The sequence below is a fragment of the Macaca mulatta genome, chromosome 14, assembly GCF_049350105.2.
Source record: "Macaca mulatta isolate MMU2019108-1 chromosome 14, T2T-MMU8v2.0, whole genome shotgun sequence".
NCBI lineage: Eukaryota > Metazoa > Chordata > Mammalia > Primates > Cercopithecidae > Macaca > Macaca mulatta.
The window spans coordinates 71,504,409-71,527,836 of NC_133419.1; the positions used below are offsets into that span (position 1 = coordinate 71,504,409).

Here is a 23,428-nt window from a genome sequence, read left to right on the forward strand (position 1 = left end):
AAATGAATATAGCTCAGGCGTTTAATCCTCAATTATTATTCGCTATGGCCGGGGCGTGCAGCTCTGGACAAGGGGTGTCCAATATTTTGGCTGGGCCATACTGGAAGTTGTCTTAGGCCACACATAAAATACACTAACACTAATGATAGCTAATGAACTAGAAAAAAGTCACAAAATAATTCATCATGTTTTAAGAAAGTTTACAAATTTTCGTTGAGGTTGGACAAGTTTGTTTTAGATGGAGGGAGGGGGCCAGGAGAAAAAACCAAAATTAGTAAAACATTCTAAAATATCTTTCTATGCCAAAAAAAACCCTTAAGACTATGCTCAAGGACCTTGCCACCTATCCCACCTACCCACATTGAACTCTCAGGATAGATCTTCTCTGCTATCCTATCCTTCCCTCTCCCATCAGGGCCTGTATTTTTCCAGCTTTCAATTTGCTGCCTCTTTCCAGCATCCCAGGGGTCTTTTTAGCATCTTTATCCCCCAGGGAATTGCTATTCTCATTTAGGGTGCTAATAATAGGATAAATACCCCAGTTCTTTTGCTTCCTACACTCTAACCCCTGTAGGACCAGATCCCACTATCACATCCTGCCTCAGACCTGGTAAGTTTGTCTCTCTGTCTGTCTGGTCTTCTCAGTGTGCCTACTATCTGGTTGAATAAAGACATGACGGCCACTAAGGTAATTTTTTCACTGAGGTTGTCTCTACTTCAGATTAAAAGGACTTACAAATGAATCACACTTTTGACCACTGTTTTGTGGCCGCGTAGTTTAATTGGCTCTTCAGGTAACTGTCTCCCCTAGTCATCGCCGTAGTAGCCTATGAAGTAGGAATCAACCTCTCCAGGTTACACAGATAGGGAAACAGTTTAAGAGTGTTTAGGTGGCTTGACCGAGATCACACAGCTGGTGAGTTGTAAAGCTGATATTTGAATCTGGCTGCCCTTGGGCACCCATGAATGAGTGCTAAATTCTGGATTGGAAACTTCCAGATGCTCACGAGCACCTCCAAGATAAAGAACTTGCTCCATTCCTCACGAGACAGCCTTGTTCCTGGCATTTGAACTCCTATTCTTACATATTTTAGGTAAGGCCTTTCTTATATTAAGTGCTAAAATAATTCAGAACAAAGCAGGGGAATGAGGGGCATTAAGGAGAGTTATTCTGGAGAGCTATCTGGGGGAGGCAGGGAGGCTTCCTTGCCTGATCTCAGTAAGCAGATGAAACAGAGGAAAATAATACTAGAGTATAGGCAGAAAAGGGTTCATGGGCAGAGAGTAGAAAGCTTTAAGAGTTTCTAGCCATTCACCATGGAGAGGGCTCTGCAGCCATGACACACACTCCCATCCTAGACATCATTGAATCAGACTAAAGTGGCAAAGGCTCCTTTGAACACGGTGATGATAACCCATCTTCTGCCTTGCATACTTTCCCAGTTCCCTAAAATCTCATCCTGAGTGTTTTTCATGAGTTCTAACTCAAATATTAGTAGGAGAGTAAAGAAGTGAGGACCACCCAAGGCTCTCACTTCAACCTTGACCTCTTTCCTAAAATCCAGGAATATTATACTCAACATATGCTCTTCCAACTTCATATTCCCCCTCTGTGCAAATGGGGTGAGACTATGGGAACTTGTGGTCATTATGCTGTGTAGTTCCAGATCAAGGGTGGAGCAAAAGTTTTTTGAGTAGCAGTTTAAGGCCTGAGAAAATATGATTCAATCATTAAAAGACTGAGATGAAAGAAGAAAAGAAGGGAGGGAAAGAAAGTAGGACCATCTCATTCATGACTGGATTATTCAGCTCTCAATTTTCTCCACAAAGGGTACTGAAGCACGGACACTGCAAAAGCAATATCTCACATAAATGTATGTCCCTGTGTCTTCTGAGTACAGCCTTACTTATGCATCTTGCACAATAACATATATAGATACACAAAATCACATGCCCAGCCAAACACTGTGGTCCCATCAAATGGAACAGTTTTACATATATCATTTCACAAGGTCCTTCACACTCTGATTTCTCTATCTCAGACCTTTCAGCTACCATGAAGGCTAAAATCTCTTCTAGGCTTGCTTGGGCCCAGGCTGGATGGTGGAAATTCAGGGAGATATCATAGAAGAGAAAAATGGGAAATACATGAAGGGATGACAAGACAGAACAGAACAAGATGATTTGCTCAATATGAGAGTGACAGCCACAGTTGACATTGGGATGGAAAGGAGGCATCCTGGACCACAGTTCTTTCCTGCAGATCACATTAGAAGACCTTACCCTCTTCTTTCCTGCTCCTACATCTTTCCCCAAAACAGTTTCCTATGATCTCTGGGTATGGGTAGCTGATGCTAAGGATTGCAAGGAGCATTGCATTTTAAGATTAGGAATACAGATGAGCATCACTATACGGTAAAATTGGTTCCACTATCTCTGTTTCAATTAGCAATTGGAACACAGTCACATACAATTATATTAGAAGTTCTTTTCTTTTGATAGAGGTACTTTTCTTTCTACTCTCTCCTATGTCTATTTCTGGTTCTTGTTCTCATCTTTTTTTATCTCACCACCTCTCCCTCTACTGTCCCCTTCCTGCCTTTTTTTGTTTAATCTTTCCTTTCTCTCAAATTCCCAATTACTACCTCATTAGATAAGAAAAAAAATGAGATAAAAATATATTTCAAAATGTAGGTGAGGGAAGATCAGAAGGGTGTTTGAGGGTAATAGGAGATATGGGGAGATGTATGGAGGTACAGTACTATCATTTGGTCAAACCTGGGTCTCCATTTTTGCTTTCAGGGAATGATTCTATGTTCCCAACTACTAAAATTTACTTCTTACCTCTTTCTTTTATGTACTTTTGATTTTTATGAGAGAAAATGCTTTGTATTCAATCATTTCTCAATGACCTTAACAGGTTATTTTTATAGCCAAATTAGCCTGATCCCTACCACTGACCAATTCAGCATGATCACAGCTGTTTCTACCAGCATCCGTACAGGACACTTGAGGCAAGTGCAGGATCCTTGTACTAAACATAAGCCAGACAATCTTACGCCTGTATCAGACTACCAAAGACTCAGCCTCTCACCTCTGTTTTGCTGTTCCTGGTCAGAACCTAGGTTCTCAGCCTCATCTATGGGTTATTACATGCTCAATGGCTTGAAAAATCCGCCCAAGATCTCTTCTCCTTCCTATCAACTCCCTTCAGACCTGATCTTTCAATCTTGAAAAGTAACCACATTTGAGTCTTCCATTCAATCTGCCTGACTTTTTATCATTAATATTACTTGTATATTGTCACACAGGCAGATGAATCCGAAGAAAAAAATTCAGAGTATAGGCAAAAGAGGGCTCACAGGTAGAAGAAAGCTGCAAAATTCTCTGCTACAGCCTGTCACCATAGAGAAGTTTCTATAGCCATGCCACTTGCCCAGCGCCCACAGCCTAGACATCATTGAATTGGAGAGAAGTGTGAAGCGCTCCTTTGAACCCTGAAGCTAGTAACCCACCTCCTGCCTTGCATTATTTCCCAGTGCCCTACTATCTTCCCATTCTGGATGCTTTCCATGAAGTCTAATGCAAATATTTCCTGCTGCTGTTCAGCCACAGCATAAAGATGAATCCCAGTTGCTTCATCTTTCAGGGATTCCCAGGACTCAGAGTAAGGCAGTGAGATCTTCTCTACCCACCTTACCTGGCCATGAAACTCACAAACCATAGCCATCAGAACCCAACCTCCTTTCTGCTCATGGGAATTCCAGGCCTGGAGGCATCCCACTTTTGGATTGCTTTTCCCTTCTGCTCCATGTATGCCCTGGTAGTGCTGGGAAACATGGTGGTGCTGCTAGTGGTACATTCAGAGCCTGTATTGCACCAGCCCATGTACCTGTTCCTCTGCATGCTATCCACCATTGACCTGGTCCTCTGCACCTCCACTGTGCCCAAGCTCCTTGCACTTTTTTGGGCAAAGGATGCTGAGATCACCTTTGGGGCCTGTGCTGCCCAGATGTTCTTTATCCATGGCTTCTCAGCTGTAGAATCTGGTATACTGCTAGCAATGGCCTTTGACCGCTACTTAGCCATCTGCCGGCCTCTGCACTATGGGTTGTTGCTCTCCCCAGAGTCTGTAGGCAAGCTGGGGGCTGCAGCTGTGCTTCGTGGCTTGGGACTCATGACCCCACTCACCTGCTTGCTGGCAAGACTGAGGTACTGCAGTCGAGTGGTGGCCCACTCCTACTGTGAACACATGGCTGTGGTGAAGCTGGCTTGCGGAGGAACACAGCCAAACAACATCTATGGCATCATCGCTGCCACACTGGTTGTGGGCACTGACTCCATCTGTATTGCTGTCTCTTATGCACTCATCCTCCGGGCTGTGTTAGGCCTCTCCTCCAAGGAGGCAAGGGCTAAGACCTTTGGCACTTGTGGCTCCCACCTGGGTGTCATCCTTCTCTTCTACACACCAGGACTCTTCTCCTTCTACACACAGCGGTTTGGCCAGCACGTGCCCCGGCACATCCACATCCTCCTAGCTGACCTCTACCTGGTTGTGCCACCCATGCTCAACCCCATCATCTATGGTATGAAGACCAAGCAGATCTGGGATGGGGCCCTCCGGCTTCTGAAGTGGAGCCCTGCTCAGTCATAGTCTTCAACCCCAACCTGAAACCTTTATCTTCTTCTCCCCTCAGCCTTCAGGGGAGACTGGTGGCTCCCAACATGATAGGGACACAGAAACCCATGCTCAATGGTACCCGTACTTTGATAAGGAGCAACAGTAAAATCAGATGGTGGAAGATCTGTCAGGTGTTTCTTACTTATGATGTAGATATGGTTACAAAGCTCAGGAAGCCCCTGTCTAATGGGAAATATGGCTACCAAACTGATGATGGCCTCCCAGGGAATCCAATTCTGCTGTCTGACATTGTTCCTACCTTCCAGAAGATATTGGTAAAATGGGAAAGATATAGCTACTGGTATGACAAGGAGAAATAACCTCCATCCACAGACAGGTATTCCTACTCTGATAGGAATACAAATATACCTCCCTCATCAAGTTCTACATCTGACTGGGGAGAAACACACCCACACCCATACATAGAATCAGGCAGAGAGGCAGAGACAAGGCACTTAGCAATTAGCCATAGGGATGATAACCACAAAAGAAGGAGAATCCTGGGCAAACTGTCCGGTGTACACAAGAATAAGTAACAAGGTATGATGTAAATCTAGGAAGGTTCTCTGGAATAGTTTTTATCTTTTCACTGAGCATGTACTATGGGCCAAATATTTTGCTAAAACCTAGGGCAAATTAGGTCAAAGAGCCTCCTCTCATGATGACTGCTCACTGTTAGAGGAAACACACATAAGGAGACAGTGGCCAAAGTGAATCATACTATTTCCGTTGTCCCTCCTTATATGTGGGAGGATTGGTTCCAGGAATCCTATATAAACCAAAATCTGTGCATATGCCAAGTGAGCCCTAAGAACAGAAATATACAAAAAGTTGGCTCTCCTTATTTGCAGGTTTTATATCCTACAATTCCAATATTTTTTATCTGTGTTTGGTTAAAAATAATCTGCCTGTAAGTGGACCTGCATATTTCAACCCATGTTGTTCAAAGGTCAAACTAATATGATTAGGGTAAGCACAGAGACCGTGGGTAAAGAACACCAACTTGCTCAGAAGAAATGAGGCCCCAGGCCACACCTCATCTCACCCCATCTCTGTATGCAGGTAAGGCCATGCCTAGGTGTAAGGTGCAGGAGCAAAGCCTAAGGCGAGATGACATCCTAAGTCTTTCCTTCTATGCCCTGGAAGTGGCCTTGTGCACTTCCCCTAAGCATCAAAGTTCCAGGGAAGGAACCAGGTCCTTCTTTGGGAAGAAAATAGGGAACTCTGTCCAATTTGACCTTCTGAGGCAGGTTTATAAGAATGAAAATTATAAAATGATGGCAGCCACTAGAGAACTATTTGGCTCCTGGATAAAACATTTTAATAAGCTTAGAAAGAGCTTAAACAGGAGAAGGCCTCTAATGGGCTCAGGATTCCCTGGGTCCCCAGAACTGCAGTCAGTAGCTGCAGTGGATTAGTTTAACAATCTGCAGTGTACCCTGGATAAAACATTTTAATAAGCTTAGAAAGAGCTTAAACAGGAGAAGGCCTCTAATGGGCTCAGGATTCCCTGGGTCCCCAGAACTGCAGTCAGTAGCTGCAGTGGATTAGTTTAACAATCTGCAGTGTACCAAGAGAATATACATTTACTGTAGTCTCATAATCATCTGATGAGATAATTATCCCCAACTTACAGGGCAGAGGCAGAAGATTAGGAAGACACTTGCTTGCCCAAAACAGCAAGTACATTTCTAATATGAAATTCCGTGCCTTTTACTCTTTACCAGGTGAGTTCCTATAAATCTAGACCCTAAGACCAAGAATCTAGTAAAAGTCTGATCCGAGGGTGAGAGGCTAATTTTTTTCCTAACATCACTGACATTTCTGAGAGCGTGCAATATGCCAAACCCTGTTCTAGGTGTTGGACATATAATGGTGATTCAGAAAGATAAATTTTTGACAACTTGAATATAGGACCCCAGCAAATCTCCCCCATGTACTCTGTGACTCTATTACTCAACCTGAAGCCATCCAAATAATTCTTCCTTCACTCCAGGTCTCACCACAAAAGAGTGTGGTAGTCTTAATTTGCCCACAGACACCCCAGGTTGTCAGACAATCAGAGGCCACAGATTAGCCAGTAAATTCTATTGTCCAGGGTCCTTAACTCAAACTAGGGGAAGTCAAGAAAACTTGCTACATCGTATTTGGGACTATATTGGCTATGGCTGGATTATTTTTCCCAAAGTTCTTTATTTATTTATTTATTTATTTATTTATTTATTTTTTGAGACGGAGTCTCACGCTGTTGCCCAGGCTGGAGTGCAGTGACGCGATCTCGGCTCACTGCAAGCTCCGCCTCCCGGGTTCCCGCCATTCTCCTGCCTCAGCCTCCTGAGTAGCTGGGACTACAGGCGCCCGCCACCGCGCCCGGCTAATTTTTTGTATTTTTAGTAGAGACGGGGTTTCACTGTGGTCTCGATCTCCTGACCTTGTGATCCGCCCGCCTCGGCCTCCCAAAGTGCTGGGATTACAGGCTTGAGCCACCGCGCCCGCATAATTTACATAAAATACATCTCTGACAAATACACAACAGTATAAACACCATCTTAATCAAGATACAAAGTATCGGCTGGGCACAGTGGTTCATGCCTGTAATCCTAGCACTTTGGGAGATTCAGGCAGACAGATTGCTTGAGCCCCACAGTTCGAGATCAGCCTGGACAATATAGCAAGACTTCATCTACAAAAAATACAAAAAATTAGCCTGTAGTCCCAGCTACTCAGGAGGCTGAGAGGTGGGAGGATCACTTGAGCCTGGCTGGGTTGAGGCTGCAGTGAGCTGTGATTGCACCACCGCTCTTATAGCCTGGGTGACAGAGTGAGATCTTGTCTCAAAAAAAAAAAAAAAATTCACAATCACAAAAGGTTCCCTTGTGCTCCTTCCCAGCAATACCCTCGACCCTAACCATTGTCCCACTGTTTAATTTTTGATCACCTTGGATTAAATTTAATTTACCATTCCAGAAATTCACATAAATGGAATTACACAATACCTATACTTTGTCTGACTTCTTTGGCTCAACATAATATTTTTGAGATGCATGTTATTTGCATCAACTGTTAATTTCTTCTTATTGTTAAGTAATTTTCCATTGTATGAACATATCAAAGTTTACTTCTGGATACCTGAGTTTCCCATATTTTACTATTATGAATAAAACTGCTGTGAGTATTTCTTAACCTAGCAGTGAAATGGCTGAGTCAGAGGTTAATAGAACCTGCTTTTCCAAAGTAATTGCACCATTTTTTAATCTCACCAGTGATGTATAACAGTTCCCAGCTGTTCTACATCCTGGTCATTCCTTAATATTGTCATTCTTTTTTTCATTTTAGCCAGTCCATTGACTAAAAGTAAGCTAGTAACTTCTTGTGATTTTAGTCTGCATTTCTCTGATGTTGAACAACTTCTCACATGTTTTCTGTTCATGCATATGCCTTCTGTAGAATGTTTGTTGAAGTCTTTTCCCACTTCTAATTTTTTATTTTGTTGATTTGTACTAGCTATTTATATATTCTGGGTATAAGCCATTTGCCAGATATACATAGTGAAAATATTTTATTCAATATTGTGACTTGCTTTTTGATTTTTTTTTTAAATTCTTTTGATACAGGGTCTCGCTCTGTTACCCTGGTGGGAGTGCAGTTGTGCAAACTTGGCTCACTACAACCTCAACTTCCCAGGCTCCTAGTAGTCTTCCCACCTCAGCTTCCCAGGTAGCTGGGACTACAGGCATGAGCCACCACACCCAGCTAGTTTTTCTTTTCTTCTTCTTTTTTTTTTTTTTTTTTTTTTTGTAGAGACAGGGTTTTGCCATGTTACCCAGGCTGGTCTCAAACTCCTGGGCTCAAGTGATCCACCCACCTCAGCCTTCCAAGTGCTGGGATTACAGGCATGAGCCACAGCTCCTGACCTTCATTTTCTTACTAGTATCTTTTGATTACAAGAAATTTTTAGTTATGATGAAGTCCAAATAATCAATTTTATTCATGGTTAGTGCTTTGTTTTACAGATTTAGCTTTTAATTTTAGGCCTATGATCCAACATGAATAAAAATTGTGTATGTTGTAACCTAGAGTTCAAGATTTATTTTTCACGTGAATATTCCATTGTTTCAGCATTATTTGTTAAAGATTTTCTTTTCCAGATTGACTTGCCTTGGCAAATAGATCAAGAAAGTGATCAAGAAAGAGTCAACACTACACTTTCTTAATAATAGTATTATAGTAAGTCTCAAATGAAGTAGCGTAAGTCTTCTAACACTATACTTTCACAGTGGTTCTTATTAGTCTGGGTTCTTTGTATTCCCATATATATTTCAAAATCAATTTGTTCATTTCTACAAAAATTGCTAGAGTTTTGATTGTTTGATATTGAGCTTTTTAAATTTTATTGTACCGGCTAGGACCTCCAATACATTGTTGAATAAAACTAGTAAAGCAGACATCCTTGTCTTGTTTCTGATCTTTTTCTTTTGTTAACACCTTTATTGAGATGATTCAAATACTATACAATTTGCCCATTTAAAGTGTACAGTTCAATGGTTTCTAGCATATCCACAGATACATGCAACCATCACCACAGTCAATTTTAGAATACTTTCCTCACCTCAAAACCAAACCTCATACGCTGTAGTTATCACCTTCATATTCTCCTGTCCTCACCAGCCCTAAGCAACCACTATTCAGCTTCTTCCTGAATCTCTAGATTTCCCTACTCCAGACTTTCATGTGAATGAATACATAATATATGGTACTTTGGGACTGACTTCTTTCACTTAGCATAATGCTTTGTAGGTTCATCCATGCTGTAGCATATCAGTATGTCATTCCTTTTTCTGGCTGAATAATATTCCATTGTATGAACATATACCACATTTTGTTTATCCACTAATGAGTTGACGGATATTTAGGTTGTTTCCACCTTTTCGCAATCACAGATAATGTGACTAACTGTTTGTATGGACATGTTTTCATTTCTCTTGGGAATATACCTAGAAGTAGAGTTACTGGTCATGTGGTGACTGTTTAACCATTTGAGGAACTGCCAAAGTTATTCTAGAGCAGCTGCACCATTTTACATTTCTCACGCCAGAAGTGTAGGAGAGTTTCAGTATGTTCACATCCTAACTAACGCCTGCTATGGTCTCTCACCGTTATATTCACAGCTTTATTGAGGTGTAATTGATACGCAAAAACCTACACCTATTTTGTGTAGACAGTTTGAGTTTGGACATATGCATATATTCATGGGCTTATTTCTGAATTCAGGAGGATAGTATTCAGTCTTTCATCATGAAATATGTTAAGCATACACTTCTCACAGATACCATGTTGAAAAAGTACACATCTATTGAAATTTGTTGCAAGTTTTCATCAAGAATCGTGTTGAATTTGGTAAATTATTTTTCTTCACATACTTAGGTAATCATCTGGTTTTTCTCCCTTATGCTGCTGATGCAGTATACTATACTTGCTTGTTTTTATTTTTATTTTACTTTTTTTTTTTTTTGAGACAGAGCCTCACTCTGTCACCCAGGCTGGAGTGTAGTGGCACAATCTCAGCTCACTGCAACCTCCACCTCCTGGGTTCAAGCAATTCTCCTGCCTCAGCCTCCCAAGTAGCTAGGACTACAGGCACATACCACCACACCCAGCTAATTTTTGTATTTTTAGTAGAGACAGAGTTTCACCACATTGGCCACACTGGTCTCAAACTCCTGACCTCAGGTGAACTGTTCCCCTCGGCCTCCCAAAGTGCTGCGAAATACGCTTATTTTTAAATGTTAAACTACCTTGCATTCCTGGAATAAACCCCACTTGGTCATGATGCATTATCATATTTATATATTGCTGGATTCAGTTTATTAATATTTTCATGAAATAGTTACGTTTATGTTCATGATAGGTTTTTATTCCATGTCAGGTTTTTATATCAGTGTTTTGCTTGTCTCACAAAATATACTGGAAACTAATCCATTATACTCTATTTTCTGATAATATTCATGTAATATTTATTTTTTTAAATATTTGATAGAATTCTGCATGAAAGAAACCTGGGTGTGGAGGGGGTTTTCTTTCTATTTCATGTTCAATTTTTAACAGATATAGATTTAAGATTTGTATTTTCAAAATTTTTCTATTTTCCCCAAAATTTCCTCTAAATATAACTGTCAAAATATACCAATGTTAGTATAAATGTTCATGACATCCCCTTATTATCCTTTCATTTCTATAGGACTTGTCATGTCTTTTAATTCTTGGTTTTTTGTGTGTGCTTTGTCCTGTTCTGTAATGCTGGTTTGTACAGGAAGGTGTATCCATTTTGTTAATTTTTAGAACCAAATTATGACTTTTAAAATTTTTGTGTCCATTTTTCTTTGCTTTCTGCTGTTACCTTTTCTAAATCTCGTCTCATCTGTTTACGTTTAATTTGTTCTTCTATTTCTACTTTCTTAAGGTGGTAAGTTAGCTCACTGGTCTAGAAGCAATGAAGAGTGATAAAGTAGATCTTATAACAGGAAACTTCTTCCAAGGCACCTGCTTCGATGAGGTCATTTCACGATTCTCAAGCAAAGAGAAACTATTCTCTTTTGTCATTGGGAAGATGGTGCTTCTGCAAGCCTAGAAAGTTCAGAGAAAATATAAAATCCATTGTGTTAGGCTCATATAGCCAAATGTCTCATTTCCAGCTCTTAAACTCCCATACTTTCTCTACTATGGAATTTGCTTTGACATAGGTGACCTCTGGAGACTGCACGTTCAGTCTTCCTTATATTTCTGTTGCCCTTAATAACATATTCTGGGCCTGATTTTTCATCAGTCCTCTGGCTTCAGGAATTTACTCTCTTTCTAAGCTACTGCGGAGGACTGCATTTAGCATCATGTTTTAAGTTAAGGGAGTTGAATGACGTGAGCTTATTTTCTTTTTGCAATGCTCCAAATGCCATCAAAATCAGCCAACCCACACCACAATCCATAATATTAGCATATTGCCAGGCTGATCAAGCATTCTTGCCTCTCCTTCACTTTTACCTCATCCCAATTAACAGTAGGAAATCTTTAGTAAATGTACATCACTATGTGACAGATGTTTTCACTACTCTATTTACCATCAGCAGTGTGATCCCTGTTGCTTTCAGACTGGTAGACAGTCAAATGACAAATCCTACCCTGAGAGTTTGCTTTCAAGGACCATTCCTTATATTGATCTTCTTAGCTTGGATTCTCTAGAAAACAGCCTGAGGCAAAACTACATGTGCAAGCATTATACTAGAGAGTGTATTATCTTTCCAGAAGTGAGAGAAAAATGGAGTGAGGCAGGGAAGGAATGCATTACTGAGCTGCCACCAACTTAGCCACAAGCTGACTGCTCAGTGCCCCAGATGTCTTCCAATGGGCTCTCTCAACACAGACCATATGGGTGGAAAAGAAAGGCAATTTATCCAATGATTCCTTATCTTCCATTAGTTAAAGTCCACACCTATGGTGAATTAATTCCATTGCACTTCCAAGTTACAAATGTGTCAGTGACCAAGCAAAGCCATGATATTTCATTCCTCAGAAGCAATAGGGAACCTGTTAAAGCTAAAAGGTGTTATAAACTGAAAGTTTCACACAAAATTCATGTGTGAAAGCCCTTTCTCCCAATGTATGTGACTGTATTTGAAGACAGGACCTTTAGCAAAATAATTAAGGTCAGATGAAGTCATGATAGTAGAGACTTCATGATGGGATTACTGTCCTTATAAGAGGAGACACCAGAGAGCTTGCTGGTGCTTTCTTCCCCACCACATGAGGACAAGGTGAGAAGGTGACTATCTGCAAGCCAGGAAGAGAACCCTTGTTAGAACCCAATCATTCTTGCAAATCACAGACTCAGACTTCCAGCCTCCAGAACTGTGAGAACACAAATTTCTACTGTTTAAGTCAGAAAGTCTATGGTATTTTGTTACAGCAGCCTGAGCTGACTAATGCAGACATGCAAAAATAACAGTAAAGGCCTGAGGTACAGTATATTCACTCATTCTCACAATGCTATAAAGATACTACCAGTGACTGGGTAATTTATAAAGGAAAGAGGTTTAATTGATTCACAGTTCTGCATGGCTGGAGAGGCCTCAGGAAACTTACAATCATGGTGGAAGGCAACGGGGAAGCAGGTACATTCTTCACAAGGCAGCAGGAGGGAACTTCCAAACACTTTTAAAACCATCAGATTTCATGAGAACCCCCTTACTATCATGAGAATAGCATGGGGGAAACTTCCTCCATGATCTAATCACCTTCCACCAGGCCCCTCCCTCAACACATGGAGATTACAATTCAGATTACAATTCGAGATGAGATTTGGGTGGGGACAAAGACAAACCATATCATACAGCAATGTTAGGATGTGTCAGGAACCATATGAGAGACTGAGAGCAGCCACTGCAACTGGACCTGCAGCCTGGGGCAAATACAGAAGCAGCAACAAGAGCAATTTGTCTCTGCAATCTCAACAGCAGCACAAGCAACACCTAGGGGCCTCTGGCTGCCCAGGTAGCCATCAAGGCAAGTATATGGATCCAAGTTAACACAAACTGAGTTTGGTACCATGAGGAAACAGCTAAAGATCTTGAGAATGAAAAAAAAGTGAGGTAACAGGGGAAAGCAAGAGTGCAAAATCTGGGAGAAGCAGTGGTGTTGGGAGTGATCAACAGTGTCAAATGCTACAGTTACAGCAATGGATGGGGTATTGATGTGTTCTGACTCTGTGACCCCACCCAAATCTCACCTTGAATTGTAATCCAAATTATAATCACCGTGTGCTGGGGGAGGGACCTTGTGGGAGGTAATTAGATCATGGGGGTGGTTCCCCCATGATGTTCTCATGACAGTAAGTTCTCATAAGATCTGACGGTTTTATAAGGAGTTTTCCCCCCTTCACTTGGCATTTTTCTCTCCTGCCATCATGTGAAGAAGGACATGTTTGTTTCCCCTTCCACCATGATTGTAAGTTTCCTGAGGCCTCCCCAGACATGTGGAACTGTGAGACAATCAAACCTCTTTATAAATCACCCAGTCTCAGGTGTTTCTTCATAGCAGCATGAGAACAGAGTAATACAGGTATTAACAAATGGAGCTGACAATATATAGTTCATTGGAGCATTGACAAAAGCCATTTGGTTGGAGTTATGGGGCCAAACACCTGATTGGTATGAACACAAGAGACGGTCAAGGAAAGAATTGGTGCAAGTATAGAAAATTATTTCTTTCCAAGTTATGAGTAAAATTCTTTTGAGTTTTGTCATAGGTGAGTTAAAAAGCATGAATAAGACCTACTATTTGATAGCACAACAGGGTGACTATAGTCAATAATAACTGTACATTTTAAAATAACTAAAAGAGTATAATTGGATTGTTTGCAACTCAGTGGATAAATGCCTGAGGGGATGGATACCCCATTCTTCATGAAGTGCTTATTTCACATTGCATACCTGTATCAAAACATTTTATTTCCCATAAATAATAAACACCTATATACCCACAAAAATTAAAAAATAAATTAAAATTTAAAATTTCAACTGATTTCTGTCCTATCTCCCTCAAAAGTATTCTCTTATACTGGTCCATGGGAGGAGGTGGTAGGACTTCAGAAGAACTTTTCTCTAAGGGGCATTTTTCCTTATATTCTTCTAATCCACAAAGCATTCCAATATAAATAAATTTGCATTCATCATAACTTCACATCATTCTGAGTGAATTCATAACAATTGCTCATTGGTTCAGTCACTGTAGGCTTCCCTTTTTTTCTCTGTACAGGGCAAAATAGCTCTCTGTTTTACAGAGGACTATTAGGAAATCATTTTCTCCATGGCCAATCTCCATAAGCCATTCTTGGGAAGACTTGGCTTTGAAGAACTTGGGACATACATCCTGATTTTTAACACTCCTTCAGGGCACTTGTTTATAAAGATAAGATGGCCGGGCGCGGTGGCTCAAGCCTGTAATCCCAGCACTTTGGGAGGCCGAGATGGGCGGATCACGAGATCAGGAGATCGAGACCATCCTGGCTAACCCGGTGAAACCCCGTCTCTACTAAAAAAAATACAAAAAAACTAGCCGGGCGAGGTGGCGGGTGCCTGTAGTCCCAGCTACTCGGGAGGCTGAGGCAGCAGAATGGCGTGAACCCGGGAGGCGGAGCTTACAGTGAGCTGAGATGGCGCCACTGCACTCCAGCCTGGGCAACAGAGTGAGACTCCATCTCCAAAATAAATAAATAAATAAATAAATAAATAAATAAATAAATAAATAAAGATAAGATAAGCCATTGGATAATATCAAAATTCCATCATTCCCTCTTTTGCACCTGTCCTTCAGACATGTCATCTGAGTAAACTGTGAGGATACAACTGGCTAAGGAAGCGTTCCTAGAAGGAGCCATTTACCTGTCGGCATCCTCCAGTGTCCCCAGGCTGGGTTCAGTGCATGTCTCCATCAAATACAAGTCACACCACAGTCTAATTATTATACATCAGAGCAACTATCAAGGTCAGGGCACTGTGTAATGCTGCTGCTTTCTGTTCGTTGTGATGATTATTAACATTGTTAACGCTGAAAATAGCCATCCCTAAGCAAGATGAAATAGGAACATGTATTTACAAGATCTCCTCCTATACCACCCCTGCCTCCTCCCTGACTGCTTATATGTATCTGTCCTTGAGGGTCCCCATAGAAAAGTCCAAAGACTGTAAGGGACCCATGTGCTTATTGACTGTCCCTGTGTTGCATACTGTGTGAGTTTAATTAAAGGCTCATAGTTTAGGAAGAAAAAATTCTCCTCAAAGCTGTAATCTCCTGAGAGATCAATAGAAAAACATGATAAACTAACTGTGGAAAGAAAAAACAATGGAGATAGATGGAGATAGATGACACATGGATGATGAATATATTGATAGATGGATCAATAGATAGATTGATGGATGGATAGGTAGATGGATGGTAGCTAGGTAGTTGCATGATAGGCAGGTTGACGATAGGTAGATAGATAGACAAACAGACTAAGCAGACCCCTCTGAGGAGATGGAATAAAATCAAACTACAGTCTCTGCCCCTGTACCATCTTACTCATCTGGTTTCCAGAAGACCATGAATGGTGCAAAGACTATTTCTTTCTCGAATCAGGTGAAATCTATCCCCAAGAGCCAAGATAGGAGTCACTACAAGGAGATGACCCAGATAAGAGAAGATTGGGGACCCTCCTCCACCAAGAAGGTTTCCATGGCAACCAGTACTCAAGAGAATGTGAGGTTTTTAAGCCTCTGGCCTTGCCAGCTGAGTCCTGGGGCCAAGAGAAAAGTTACAGAAAAATGGGCCCTGGCACTGCATCCCTAGCCTAGCTAAGACTGTCAGGAGCTAGGAGCCCACATTTTCCCCAAGCCCATGATGCTGTTGTGCATTAGCCAAAATGAGGTCTAATCCTGCACTGCTCAGAATAAGCTTAGCATAAACCTGCCCAGGCCAAGTACCTGTAACCAGGAAGTCACAAGGTCTCCACAGGGTCCCCAGCTCCCTCCAAAACAACTCAGACCCCCCTCCACCCATGTTGCTTCAAACAGACAGCTTTATGTCATAGGGATGAATGCAGGATGTGTGAGGAAGCTTCCTTTTCTCCACAGCTCCTTCCTCCTCACACTATTTAAAAACAGAGATACTAAGGGGTTGCTGTTGAGGTTTAACACAGGACTTGGATCCGGAAAACTATCAATGAAATTGCTGTGAGATCTGACTAAAGAAATAAAACTGGAGTTTCTCCAAGGGTTTTAGTTTATGTATAGACTTAAGATCCATATAGAAAAAAATGATTATTAAATAAATCTGATCCTATTTTGTTAAAATCTGTCCTTTAATCTCTAAATATTTTTAAACAGTAGATCCTCTTTAAATCTGACCATAGAAATATTATTTCACTTTCATAGTTGGCAACCAAAATCCTTGATTAGGCTAAGCGTGGTGGCTCACGCCTGTAATCCTAGCACTTTGGGAGGCCAAGGTGGGTGGATCACGAAGTCAGGAGATCAAGACCATCCTGGCTAACACGGTAAAACCCCATCTCTACTAAAAATACAAAAAATGAACCAGGCGTGATGGCGGGCACCTGTAGTCCCAGCTACTCAGGAGGCTGAGGCAGGAGAATGGCGTGAGCCCAGGAAGCAGAGCTTGCAGTGAGCTGAGATCGTGTCACTGCACTCCAGCCTGGGCGACTGAGCAAGACTCTATCTCAAAAAAAAAAAAAAAAAAAAATTCCTTGATTAAATTTAACTGGTGAAGCCAGGGTCTGGAGTGGATCAGGAATATCTCTAGTATCGAAAGACATTAAATATTAAGTGATAGATGGGTAGATGGATGGATAAATAGATGAGAGAGAAATAGACAGACTCAGCCTGGTGCAGAGGCCTTTGTGTGTAAATCACTGGCTCCTGTGAATATTTGGTAACCTGGCCTTCTGTGATCTTCCCTCCATAATACAGATAAATCTGCTAATCTATCTGTTAGCTGCTGAGATATCTGCAAATGTGATCTCTCTTTAACTTCCTTGAATATTTTTAATAGCATGAATAATGTGTATTCTATTAAAAGTATGCATCTCATATTGGCATTTCAAAGGTTGGGACAGGCTGGCATATTTTTATATATTTTATCCTAGGTAGGCAGCACAGGGTTAGAAGTGTGTGCTCTAGATCCAAACTGTCTGGGTTTAAATCCTGGCTTTACTACTTATTAGTTGTAAGACTGTGGACAAATTTCTTAACTCCTCTATGCCCTGTGTTCTTGTCCTGAGGGAAAAAAGAGAACTTCTGTCATTGAGTGGTGGTGAGGTTAAATAAGCTCATGAAAAAATCCTAAGACCCGAATAAGTGATAACTGTGATCAGCTATTACATAGCTGACAGCCTTCTGACTTGAGTTAGCCTAGGATAAGATGGAGGGTAGCTCCCCTCTGTCCCTCCTCAAACTAGTCAGAATATACCTTCTAAGGGGAGGTTTCATCAAAGCAGCTAGACCCAAGGTTGAGGCTGAGGCCATACTGTAGACCTGTTTTTGTCCCACAAGCAGAAGTCCCACAGTAGGATTCAGGACACCTATCAAATTCAGTCTATGCTACGAGCAGCCACCACAGATGAACCTAAAGGACTATTGATAAACTGTTTTTCTCCTATTTGACCAGTTGGTTGAGGATTGAAGAGGAACATTGTTGCCTTTAGTCATGAGATGACCATGTTCCTGGATCATCAAGGAATAGTCCAGTCCAAAAAAGGTAATGTTGTGATAAGAGTCCATCACAAATACCCACCCAAACTCATTATTTTGTAAGAAGGAGGATCAGTAAAGGCCTTAAGGTAACTCTCACTTCTCAGGTTATGGAAAGACCTGAAGTTGCCCACCCTAAACAGATTCCATTCAGGCCAGTGGTCCAAGGCCTCAGAGCTCAGGGTCCCCAGCCCAGACCCCAGCTTTCACACTCTAGCCCCTGAACTCACCATACCTCCAGAGCTTGTATCTCCTCTTATCTGTTCCTCTGTTTGTGAAAGTCATTTCTTGCTGTGTCAGTAAAAGTCAACACTTTATAATCCTCTTGATGGAGGTAGGGAAATAACAGGTCTGCTGGGATCCAGGTGCAAATCCAAGAGATTTCCACAATTAAACTTCCTGAACCCCCTAAGTTCTGAGCCAGGTAGCTCTGGGACATGGAAGGATGCATCAGGCAGTGTACCCTAATGATTCACACCTGAGGATTTTTCTTAGAGGGCACCAGAAGGATATTAATATGTCCCATACTGCACACCTGCTCTTTCCAAAGAGCCAGGCTATGAATTGCCTGGTGGCAAATGGAGGCAGGTTGGGGGAAACAGGATGGTTAGAGACTGAGACACACTCTGTCCTTTAGGGATGACAGAGGCCATGAGTAATTCCTGCTTCTAGAAAGAATGAACACAGGTTCTTTTCAAATTCTACCAAAGAGATATCAGGCAGTGTAGCCAAAGAGATGTGCATGAGTGCTTTAGACATGAGAGCATGTTACTGAAGAGAAAAGAGGTTCTCTATCTAACTTTATGCCTGTAGCTAGAGAATGTAGGTGACTGAAAGTCTATATTGATGAAACAATATCCCTTTCTCCCCAGTAACACCTTTGGAGATTATTTATCAAGCATAATATAGTGAAAAAACCATGATCTATTTCAGAATCTGTCACTTGTCAACTGTGAGCAAATTATCTCCTCCTTGATAATAAGCAAATTATCCCCTTGAGCCTCTTAAGCTTTATTAATAAACTAGGGATGATGGTTATTTCATGAGATCATTGTTAGTGTTACATTAGAATATACAAAGGGTGCAAAAAAAAAAAAAGCTTGCAAGCTTCACATACTTCCTCTCCAACAGGAAATGGAGAACTGGTTCAGTAACCTGTCTGGATTCCTCTATGGCCAGCATGTCACATACTAACTCTCCCCCACCATTCATGGTCAAAGCTTGTTTGTTTTTTTTTAATAAGTTTTATTCTGGAATAATTCTAGATTTACAAAAAAGTTACAAATGTAGTTTACAGAGCTTCTGAGTGTCCTTCACCCATTTTCCTTAATGTTAACTTCTTACATAACCATGGTACATTAGTTAAAACCAAAGGACTAATATTGGTAAATTGCTATTAACTAAAGTCTATACTTTATTTGGATTTCACCTGTTTTTCCAAAGTCTTTCTTCTGTTCCAGGATCCAATCCAGGATATCAAATTGCATTTAGTCATTATTTCTCCTTAGTGTCCTCTGGTCTGAGATGGAAGTTTCTCCGTTTTTTCCATAGATTCCATGACCTTGAGAGTCTTGAAGAACACTGACTAGGTATTTTACAGAAGGTCAGAGCTTTTAATTAACCAACTTCAACCATCATCTCCTCCTCCATTTCTAGGATGGAGAGGACAATCTAGAGTTGAAAGGCTTTGCTACAGATGTCCTTTGTTTCACTCCAAGTCCCAGTGTGTCCTGGAGATTAGGGAAGAGAAAATTTCAAAGTTCAGTCTCCTCAAGTCTCTTAGTTCCTGAGATCATCCAAGTTGTTCTTCTAACCTGGAGACCAATCTCTGGCCTCCGTGGGCTGCAACCAATACAGGCATTCCCATATCTATCACACACCCTATGTTCGTGCGTTGAAATTTAAGTCAGAAATTTCACAGATTCTTAACAAGTTTCAGGCTCTAAAGTTAATACGATAATTTTTAAAGGATTTGTATATGTATTTTGCTGAAATGCTAACTTCTCTCTGATGAAATATTTTCTTTAGCTTCTCTACAGCCTGTCTCTAGAATTTTTCATTTGCCTTAAAACTAATAAATGTGGCCACAGTCAGATTGTCTCTCACATCTGGGATGTGGGAGAAAATGATAAATGGAAGTAGACAGGTAAAACACAACATCGATTGAGGACGAGGGGATGGCTGAAGTTGGTGAATGATAGTCTCCATATAAGCAGATAGAATCGATGTTGTATTTCTACGTATTTTATCCTCTTTGTAGCAATTGTAAATTGGAGTTTGCTCATGATTTGGCTCTCTTTTTGTCTATTTTGGTGTATAGGAATGCTTGTGATGTTTGCACATTGATTTTGTATCCTGAGACTTTGCTGAAGTTGTTGATCAGCTTAAGATTTTTTTTTTTTTTTTTTTTTTTTTTGAGACGGAGTCTCACTCTGTCCCCCAGGCTGGAGTGCAGTGGCCAGATCTCAGCTCACTGCAAGCTCCGCCTCCCGGGTTTATGCCATTCTCCTGCCTCAGCCTCCCGAGTAGCTAGGACTACAGGCGCCCGCCACCCAATGCGCCCGGCTAGTTTTTTGTATTTTTTAGTAGAGACGGGGTTTCACCATGTTAGCCAGGATGGTCTCGATCTCTTGACCTCGTGATCCGCCTATCTCGGCCTCCCAAAGTGCTGGGATTACAGGCATGAGCCACCGCGCCCAGCCTAGCTTAAGGAGATTTTAAGGAGATTTGCTGAGATGATGGGGTTTTCTAAATATACAATCATGTCATCTGCAAACAGACAATTTGACTTCTTCCTCTCTTACTATTTGAATATCTTTTATTTCTTTCTCTTGCCTGATTGCCCTGGCCAGAACTTCCAATACTATGTTGAATAAGAGTGCTGAGAGAGGGCATCCTAGTCTTATACCAGTTTTCAAAGGGTATGTTTCCAGCTTTTGCCCATTCAGTATTATGTTGGCTGTGGTTTTGTCATAAATAGCTCTTATTATTTTGAGATATGTTCCATCAATACCTAATTTATTAAAAGTTTTTAGCATAAAGGAGTGTTGAATTTTATCATAGGCCTTTTCTGCATCTATTGAGATAATCGTGTGGTTTTGTGATTGGTTCTGAAAGAGATACAGACACAAAAACCCCTTCAAAAAATCAATGAATCTAGGATCTGTTTTTTCAAAAAAAATTAACAAAATAGACTGCTAGCCAGACTAATAAAGAAATGAGAGAAGAATCAAATAGACACAATAAAAAAATAATAAAGGGGATATCACAACTGATCCCACAGAAATACAAACTACCATCAGAGAATATTAATGTGTGATGGGTTATGTTTATTGATTTGTGTATGTTGAACCAACCTTGCATCCCAGGGATGAAGCCAACTTGATCATGGTGGATAAGCTATTTGATGCGCTGCTGGATTCGGTTTATGACTATTTTACTGAGGATTTTCTCATTGATGTTCATCAGGAGTATTGGCCTGAAATTTTCTTTTTTTTGTTGTTTCTCTGCCAGGTTTTGGTATCAGGATGATGCTGGCCTCATAAAATGAGTTAGGGAGGCGTTCCTCTTTTCCTATTGTTTGGAATAGTTTCAGAAGGAATGGTACCAGCTCCTCTTTGTACCTCTGGTATAATTCAGCTGTGACTTCATTTGGTCCTGGGCTTTTATTGGTTGCTAGGCCACTAATTACTGCCTCAATTTCAGAGCTTTTTATTGGTCTATTCAGGGATTCGACTTCTTCCTGGTTTAATCTTGGGATGGTGTATGTGTCCAGGAATTTATCCATTTCTTCTAGATTTTCTAGTTTATTTGCATAGAGGTGTTTATGATATTCTCTGATGGTAGTTTGTATTTCTGTGGGATCAGTGGTAATAGCCCCTTAATCATTTTTTATTGCATCTGTTTGATTCTTTTCTCTTTTCTTCTTTATTAGTCTGGCTAGCAGTCTATCTATTTTGTTAATCTTTTCAAAAAACCAGCTGCTGGACTCATTGATTTTTTTAAGGGTTTTTCATGTCTCTGTCTCCTTCCGTTCTTCTCTGATCTTAGTTATTTCTTGTCTTCTGCTAGTTTTTGAATTTGTTTGTTTTTGCTTCTCTAGTTCTTTCATTGTGATGTTAAGGTGTCGATTTTAGATCTTTTCTGCTTTCTCCTGTGGGCATTTAGTGCTATAAAATTGCCTCGAACACTGCTTTAGCTGTGTCCCAGTAATTCTGGTACATTGTGTCTTTGTTCACATTGGTTTCAAAGAACTTACTTATTTCTGACTTAATTTCATTATTTACCCAGTAGTCATTCAGGAGCAGTTTTTCAGTGTCCATGTAGTTGGGCAGTTTTGAGTGAGTTTCTTAATCCTGAGTACTAATTTGACTGCACTGTGGTCTGAGAGACGGTTATGATTTCCATTCTTTTGCATTTCCTGAGGAGTGTTTTACTTCCAAGCATGTGGTAAATTTTAGAATAAGTGCAATCAATGTGGTGCTGGGAAGAATGTATATTCTGTGATTTGGGGTGGAGAGTTCTGTAGATGTCTATTAGATCAGCTTGGTCCAGAGCTGAGTTCACGTCCTGAATATCCCTGTTGATTTCCTGTCTCCTTGATCTGTCTAATATTGACAGTGGGGTGTTAAAGTCTCCCACTATTATTGTGTGGAAGTCTAAGTCTTTTCGTAGGTCTCTAAGAACTTGCTTTATGAATCTGGGTGCTCCCGTATTGGGTGCATATATATTTATGATAGTTAGCTCTTTTTGTTACATTGATGCCTTTACCATTGTGTAATGCCCTTCTTTTTCTTTTTGCTCTTTGTTGGTTTAAAGTCTGTTTTGTCAGAGACTAAGATTGCAACCTCTGCTTTTTTTGCTTTCATTTGCTTGGTAAATATTCCTCCATCCCTTTATTTTGAGCCTATGTGTGTCTTTGCACATGAGATGGGTCTCCTGAATACAGCACACTGATGAGTATTGACTCATTATAGAATTTGTCAGTCTGTGTCTTTTAATTGGGGCATTTAGCCTGTTTACATTTAAGGTTAATATTGATCTGTGTGAATTTGATCCCGTCATTATGATACTAGCTGGGTATTTTGCCTGTTAGTTGATGCAGTTTCTTCACAGTGTCAGTGGTCTTTACAATTTGGTATGTTTTTGCAGTGGCTGGTACCAGCTTTTCCTTTTCATATTTAGAGCTTCCTTCAGGAGCTCTTGTAAGGTAGGCCTGGTGATGACAAAAATCTCTCAGCATTTGCTTGTCTGTAAAGCATTGTATTTCTCCTTCACTTCTGAAGCTTAGTTTGGCTGGATATGAAATTCTGGGTTGAAAAATCTTTTCTTTAAGAATGTTGATATTGGCCCCCACTCTCTTCTGGCTTGTAGGGTTTCTGCAGAGAGATCCACTGTTAGTCTGATGGGCTTCCCTTTGTGGGTAACCCGACCTTTCTCTCTAGCTGCCCTTAAC

The 23,428-nt window shown here is 40.8% G+C and overlaps 2 protein-coding genes across 2 annotated transcripts in view; both read left to right on the forward strand.

The window, feature by feature from the left end:
• Positions 1 to 23,428, forward strand: part of TRIM21 (tripartite motif containing 21) — a 117,302-nt gene that overhangs the window by 76,333 nt on the left and 17,541 nt on the right. The gene's annotated exons all lie outside the window — the stretch shown is intronic.
• Positions 3,707 to 4,654, forward strand: LOC717806 (olfactory receptor 52P1-like). Its single transcript, XM_001112685.4, has one exon. The coding sequence runs from the start codon at positions 3,707 to 3,709 to the stop codon at positions 4,652 to 4,654; it is 948 nt and encodes a 315-aa protein (XP_001112685.1).

What these genes read in the sequence shown, in the direction of transcription:
- LOC717806 (XM_001112685.4), top strand. Translation starts at nt 3,707, where the DNA reads ATGAAACTCACAAACCATAGCCATCAGAACCCAACCTCCTTTCTGCTC.